We start from the raw sequence: 7,750 nt of genomic DNA, 5'->3' as shown, positions 1-7,750 counted from the left end.
CCAAGCTGTCGTCTCTGATAGACATTTTTTGTTATTATTATTATTTTTTTCTATATATATTCTTGTTGGAATTCTTGTACTGTACAACTTCTTGTTTGCTGCTGTAACTCTGTGAATTTCCCCGTTGTGGGATGAATAAAGGAGGATCTTATCTTATCTTATCTTAACCTGCTGGGGCATCAGGAAAATCAAAGAGTGAATTCTAAATCCAGACCCTTCAACCATTAAGCAATTCCTCAGGTATACTGTAGCCAAAGAGTTTGAAGTCCTCTTGATAGATATTGTACAGCGTCCTTCTGTCCTCCAGGGGCACGTCTCTAAACCAGCCACGCACAAAGTCATGGGTCGTCACGTTTTGATAGAAAGAAGGGAATTTGATGGTGTCCCCCAGCTTTATGAGAGTCAGTAGCTGCATGGCATCATCTTCAAGAGACTCTTGATGTCCTACAAAATCATATCTGAGAAGCAAAACAAACAAATACTTAACTTAAGTAGTGACAACACCGATACTACCACCCCTACCACCTGGCCCCTAGCAGGTCCCACCACCCAACACACAACAAGAAGAGTCTGCAGCTAGACATTAGACTTTAATATAGAGTGGTAATTCCCCCACAGGTCTAAGAAAACTTTTGTTTTTGAAACTTCATCCTAAGCCTCACTTTATGGCGCAGGGGTGGCACAGGCGGTGAAACTGCCTCCAGTGGGGTTCATACCACCTCTTATCTGTAGTGGGGTCCACCAGATACTGGATAAAGTTGGAAAATGAAGGGCGCAGGCCAGACGAAAAGGCCTCAGCCGCCGTCTTCGGCAGATTTGTGCGGTTGCCATAGACACGCATCATCTTCCTAGCGTAGGATTGGTAGAACGGCTCGTTTACAGTTCCGAATTTATTCCGGTATGCTGAGATGAGACGCACAAACGGGTCCCGGACAAAGATGAACTTGGTGTAGTGCTTCATCTTTGCCTGCGATCAACAAACATTAATAGACATGAACCCTTTTTCATTAATCCTGTTGATTCATTAAGCATCACATTTCACTGATTCTTCATTTCCCATGAAAAGGTCTCTGTTTGTATTTGTTTATATGAACTGACCTTCATCTCTGCTCTTGGGAAGCTGGTGAGAAGAGGGATTATACTGTGAACCAACCCTTGAGGTATTGAAAGGGGGTCTTGATATGGTTCACCCCTTCTCAGGACATGCATAACTCTTCTCCAGTTGGAACATGCCACCTGTGGATAAAACAAAGGTATTTCCATGCTAACTAAATGACTCTGTGATGACCCAAAGTACAATGTAGCCTGTGTGCCTGGGCCATTCAATCGGCGGCCCCAAATCCTTCCCACAAGCAACCTCCCAGTGGAACCAACCTGACCCGCATACATGAATTCAATGTAAGAAAAGGGAATTGAACAGCACGTACAGCAAGACAGTAGGGTGCGAGTGAGCCCTCTTACTTTGTTTTCAACAAAAATGTTTGTTAAAGGTCCTGTGAGGAGTTTTGAACTGGCTGAGAAACAGACTGAAAATGATCCTGATGCCTCTTTATGACCTTCAATAGCAAACAAGACCATCAGCAGCAACACTGACACCTTCTCTGTTGTAATTTTTAATGCCTGAAACCGCCCTGAGGGGGTAGGTGTCAGACCAGATGATGGACATCTTGCTTCAGAAACAGCCTTTATTTGACTGTTTTCATGGAAAATAATCACATTGCCTGATAAAGTTGACTGTTGAACACAACAGCACGAGGCTTTAGTTGAAAACACTACTTTTGCATGTATAGGACAAGAGATAAGAGGTATCACTTTGTCCACAAGGGGGGCGCCAGAATCGATACAAAACAAAAGTTCCTCACAGCAGCTTTAAATTGGAAATAAAACATTGCACATACAAAAATGTAATGAGTGTTCTGCCATTCTTTGTTGCCAGATGACTCCTAAGTTTAGGGTTAGTGTAAGTTAAAGGTGACATATGATGCAAAATGGACTTTTTAATGGTTCTCTCCCTGTAATCTGTGTCCCTGTCTACAAACCCCCTGAAAAGTCAAAGACTCCATTCTGCCCCTGTTCTGATTTCTCCACCTTTCTGTAAATGTGTGCTGAAACCAGCCGTTTCAGTTTTCAGTGTTTTTCATACGTCACAACGCCATCCGGTCTGTAACAGGAAGTCAGAGCTCGGAGCTTGTTCAGCCCATAGACTGTATAAAATACAACTCAACCCCTCCTCCGTTTTTCATTCCCTGCACACATGTGTGCTAACAAGGAGCTTAGGAGGGAGGCATTCTAGTTGTAGGCTGTCTTAATAAACACAAAGGTCGCTTTGACTCCCAACGTCTGCAGATTTGAAGATCTAGTGGATGATTTTTAGTTTTCATGGAAAAGTGCTAGCGCTAGTTAGCATAGCCACATAGCTACATGTTGGTAGCTGTGTACCAAGACACACGTCGACATACTGACAAATAAAACAACAAGAAACACTAAATCTGTGACCAATGGTTCAGAAAGGTCCTGCTGCAGGCGCCTCTCCGTCAGGATCAGATTCTGGATCAGATTCAGAGGGTTGAAGTAACGCGGGTCTGTGAGCAGCCGTGTATATTCAGCCAACATGTAAACATTAGATCAACGTGCTGGAGAGCCGAGGCCACGCCCACTTCCGGAGGGGGCGTGGTCCGAGAGCTCATTCTCATTTAAAGGCACAGACACAGAAAACAGCCTGTTCTGAGCAGGGCTGAAAAAGAGGGGTTTACAGGCAGACCAGAATCTGATTTCAAAGTGTTTTTATGAGCATAAACTTTAAAGACATGTTTTGGGAACATCTTAGACCAATATATGTTGATGAAAAAGAGCAGAATATGTCACCTTTGATTATCAAAAGCATCAGTAGCAGCAGGTTAATTCATAACAGCACAGGAAACAAAGCCACATGCTCATATAGGTAGGCTAATTTTCTGCAGAAATATCATTGACAATTGTTCATGTCAACATCACCTTTGGAATGTAACAGAAGATGAAGCCATTATCGTCGTCCACCAAAAGGTTATTAAGCTCCCTGTCACTTAAGTCTTCCCAACCCTGCTTCTCTTCAGGAAACGCAGCTTTGTCTCTGTCACACGTGTCTCTCAGCAGCTGCTTTCTCACTTCCTGCTTCTGGTAGATCCTCTCTGCTGTGATAAGAAGGATATGATTATATATTGTAACCGTTGAAATCATTTGCTAGAACAACAGAGCATAAAGATGGCTGTTATTCAGAGAGACCAGTGACATGAGTAAAGGACAGGGGTTTAGTGATTGTTTTCTTTAACATCCAAGTCAGGTATGACCTTTTTTCATATTAAATCCTAAAGTAATCAGGAGTGAGTCGCACATTTGCTATCTCTAATCCAATTCAAAACACTCAAATGATCACATACATTAAAAGCACCAAAACAAACCACTCCTTATACACAGAGCACACCCGTTTCCACAAAGATGTGCGCATGTTTACAGAGACTGTTTACCTCTCCTCTCTTCAGACGTGTTCCACTGGTAAAAGAACAACACGATGAGGAACATGGATCCTACAAGACCAAAGAGATGCTTTCTGCATCCTGACACGGCTGCAGCAGGACTCATTGCGTGCCAGCTTTTATCAGCGATCTAGAGACAAAGTAAAAACAGAAGGTACAGAAGTTAAGACGACTTCTGTGACACTTAAAAATTTACCTGACTGAATACAAAACCACAAACCAGCCATGAAAGACACACAATATTTGGTACATTTTTTTTAACAACTCTGCCCTAGTTTCATTTTACTGTTAAATGAAAACAGAGGTGAAAATGGAAATGCAGTTTCTCTGTTCTTCTGACTACTCAAACATGTCACATTCACCCATTCACGCTGCAATCATACACTGATGGCAGAGGGTGTTCTGTAGTCTGACTTAATCTCAGAATTCTGACTTTAATCTCAGAGTTCTGACTTTAAAATTCTGACTTTAATCTAAAAATTCTGACTTTAATCTCAGAATTCTGACTTTAATCTAAAAATTCTGACTTTAATCTCAGAATTATGACTTCAATCTAAAAATTATGACTTCAATCTAAAAATTCTGACTTTAATCTCAGAATTATGACTTCAATCTAAAAATTATGACTTCAATCTAAAAATTCTGACTTTAATCTAAAAATTCTGACTTTAATCTCAGAATTCTGACTTTAATCTAAGAATTATGACTTCAATCTAAAAATTCTGACTTTAATCTAAAAATTCTGACTTTAAAATTCTGACTTTAATCTCAGAATTACGACTTTAATCTAAAAATTCTGACTTTAATCTCAGAATTATGACTTCAATCTAAAAATTATGACTTCAATCTAAAAATTATGACTTCAATCTAAAAATTCTGACTTTAATCTAAAAATTCTGACTTTAATCTCAGAATTATGACTTCAATCTAAAAATTCTGACTTTAATCTAAAAATTCTGACTTTAATCTCAGAATTATGACTTTAAAATTCTAACTTTAATCTCAGAATTCTGACTTTAATCTAAAAATTCTGACTTTAATCTCAGAATTATGACTTCAATCTAAAAATTCTGACTTTAATCTAAAAATTCTGACTTTAAAATTCTGACTTTAATCTCAGAATTATGACTTCAATCTAAACATTCTGACTTTAATCTCAGAATTATGACTTCAATCGAAACATTCTGACTTTAATCTAAAAATTCTCACTTTTTTTCTCAGAATAAAAATAATAAGAAAAATTAGACCTTAAATAATTTTTTTCCAGTGGCCCTGATCCTCTTCCATTTTCATGTAAAGAGCCCATTTGTAAGAACTAATCCCAATCACACACTGATGGCATCGCACAGGGGCAGTGTTAGGTTAGGTCTCTTGCCCAAGGACACTGCTGCATATGGACAGCACCCCCAACCTTTAGACTTAGACTTAGAAATGATTTTAAGATTTTACTGATTACTTTTAAAGCTCTACATGGACTTACTCCGAGCTACATAGCAGACCTTTTAATACTCTACAAGCCGGCGCGTGCATTGAGATCCCCGGGCAGAGGTTTACTGATCATTCAGGGCGTGCGCAGTGACGGGTCCGACACTCTGGAACAATCTGCCCGAGGAGATCAGGTCTTCTTAAAGCAGACTTTTATCACAGAGCCTTTCCTGATTTTATCTGTTTTGTAATTTAATTTAATCTAACCGTCTTAAGAAATATATTTTAAAAGAATTGTTATTCCTTTAGAGTTCTTTTAGGGAAATTTTAAGTCCTTTAAAATATGTTTATTTCTTTATCTTGACTTGTGTGTTCTTATGAACTGCCTGTTTTATTTTGCTGCCCACATGAAGCACTTGGTTTTTGAAAAGTGCTCTACAAATAAAATCATTATTATTATTATTATTATTATTATTATTATTATTACTAAGATACGAGCCACAGCTGCCCCCTGCCAACATGATTTTCCCCCCATGATTTTACTAATAACTTAACTCAAACAACAAAAACTAGTAGAAAACAACTCTCCATGCCCCTGTACACCAATAATAACACACAAACTAACCACCATCACTTACCTTGCTGCAAACTTATCTGATAGACGATCTGATCCTTCGAGGAAGACCTCTACAAACCTAAAGTCATAGCATGGTGTATTCATCCTGACCAAACAAAATCACACCCATATCAAAGTGCCACTCCTCTGCTGTCAGACTCCATTCAGGTGCTTAAAGATAGGCCAGGGCATGATACAGGCAGCTGAGAGTGAACCTTCAAAGAATAACATGGAAAAAATAGATCATTTAAATAAACTCCTTGCAGTATTTATCAAGTTACAGCAGCGAGGACAAACTTCCTTTAACAGGCAGAAAGTAAGAGGAGGAGAAACCAAAACACAAACAAACAAACAAACAAACAAAAAAGAGAAGAAAAGAAAAGTACAAATAGCACCATACGATTAAGAATGACTAAAAGCTCCATCAGGACATTATATGACAGTTTTGAGAAAGTGTCCATGGACATAAAATACATGGAGCAAGACAATCAGGAAGCAGCAATGAGGAAATGTTAAAGAAGAGAAAACAGGTTCACAATATATTTTATAGTTAAATAGTCACATTTCAATAGAATAAAATCTGGACATGTGCATAACAATAATAAGAAGAAGAAGAAGAAGAAGAACAGTTATTATTATTATTATTATTATTATCATTATTATTATTATGATAACAACAATTCTTATAACTATATTTATAGTAATAGTTGAAGTTGCAGCAATCTTAAAACAACGTACAAAACTCGACATAAATAATAGTAACAGCCTTTTCTGCTTGAGCTCTGAGGTGACGTCATCTCAAACTGGAGCATCCCTCACCAGGCGACCAGCACACCCCACGTGACCCCACCAGAAAATCCAAAATATAAAATGTTAACCAAACATCAGCATTGATCATCATATTGATCATCTTAATGTATCTGTGTGTGTGTGTGTGTGTGTGTGTGTGTGTGTGTGTGTGTGTGTGTGTGTGTGTGTGTGCAGGTTGATCAGCTGAAGAGCCGTTTGACACTCAGCCCGGAAATCAGGTGGCCTTCACAATAAGAGCGCATCATCTAATAACTTGTTTAATCTGAGGCTGTTTGAATACGTGTTTGAATGCTGAACGTGTCTGATTGGTAGATTAACCTCAGTGTTTTTATTCCGCCCTCCGTCCACAATAACATCACACACATCTGTGATTCTCTTGATTTCTCTTTCTTTCATTAGTTTTTATTTGTTCTATCTTTTTTGTATGTGTGTGTACTTTTCAAAAGAAGAAGCTGTGATTCTCTTGATTTAGCAGCTTGTAACAGTAGTCTTCTCTCAGCCCACCGTGAATGCGTTTCTCCTCCCGGTGTTCCGCTTTTAAAAGTGACCCTGTAAACTGGAGACCTTCAGCTGAACGTGTCAGTGTTTGTGGAGTTTACACAGCTGTTGAAACACAGAGGGAGTTCCTGGGAATGCAAACTAGTTTAGTTTTTATTAAGATTTCAAAATATCCTCATCAGATATTTAATGATGGTCTAAAGACGTTTATGAGGGATGCATCCGGCTGAGAGTCTCCAGTTAACAGGGTCGCCGTTTAAACCAAAACACCGTCCGATCTCTGCGATCACGGCTTTTTGAGTTCAAAAGGATTTTAAAGCCGTGTTGAAACGTCTTTGCTACTCGCGCTTATCTCCTCTCACGTGTTGATTCAGTGAATCCATCTGTGATGAAATATAGCACCATCTAAAACAGCGCCAGCTGAGTCTCTTCATGCTAACAGGCTAACTGTTGTGTTGCTCAGAATGATACCTGCCTGTCCGTCTGCTTCTATCGTGTCATCTGTGATGAATGGGAAGGAAAGAAAGAAAGAAAGAAAGAAAGAAAGAAGGAAAGAAAGAAGGAAAGAAGGAAAGAAGGAAATAAGGAAGGAAAAAGGAATGAAGGAAAAGAAAAAGGAAAGAAAGAAGGAAAGAAGGAAATAAAGGAAGGAAAAAGGAATGAAGGAAAAGAAAAAGGAAAGAAAGAAGGAAAGAAGGAAATAAAGGAAGGAAAAAGGAATGAAGGAAAAGAAAAAGGAAAGAAAGAAAAGAAAGAAGGAAAGGAGGAAATAAAGGAAGTAAAAAGGAATGAAGGAAAAGAAAAAGGAAAGAAAGAAAGAAAGAAGGAAAGAAGGAAATAAAGGAAGGAAAAAGGAATGAAGGAAAAGAAAAAGGAAAGAAAGAAAAGA

The 7,750-nt window shown here is 38.7% G+C and overlaps 1 protein-coding gene across 1 annotated transcript; it reads right to left on the bottom strand.

Annotated features, from left to right (window-relative positions):
- Positions 1–217: 217 nt before the first annotated feature.
- Positions 218–5,706, bottom strand: LOC117824423 (carbohydrate sulfotransferase 12-like). Its single transcript, XM_034699905.1, has 6 exons — positions 5,576–5,706; positions 3,504–3,642; positions 2,995–3,170; positions 1,099–1,236; positions 663–967; positions 218–458 (listed from the first exon to the last, which is right to left on the bottom strand). Exons 2-6 carry the CDS (start codon positions 3,616–3,618, stop codon positions 218–220), a joined length of 975 nt encoding a protein of 324 aa, XP_034555796.1. The 5' UTR covers positions 3,619–3,642; positions 5,576–5,706.
- Between the last annotated feature and the right edge of the window lie 2,044 nt (positions 5,707–7,750).

Source organism: Notolabrus celidotus, chromosome 13 (assembly GCF_009762535.1).
Source record: "Notolabrus celidotus isolate fNotCel1 chromosome 13, fNotCel1.pri, whole genome shotgun sequence".
In the NCBI taxonomy this organism is placed as follows: Eukaryota; Metazoa; Chordata; class Actinopteri; order Labriformes; family Labridae; genus Notolabrus; species Notolabrus celidotus.
The sequence above is the reverse complement of the archived record's forward strand: the minus strand, read 5'-3'. Positions and strand labels throughout refer to the sequence as shown.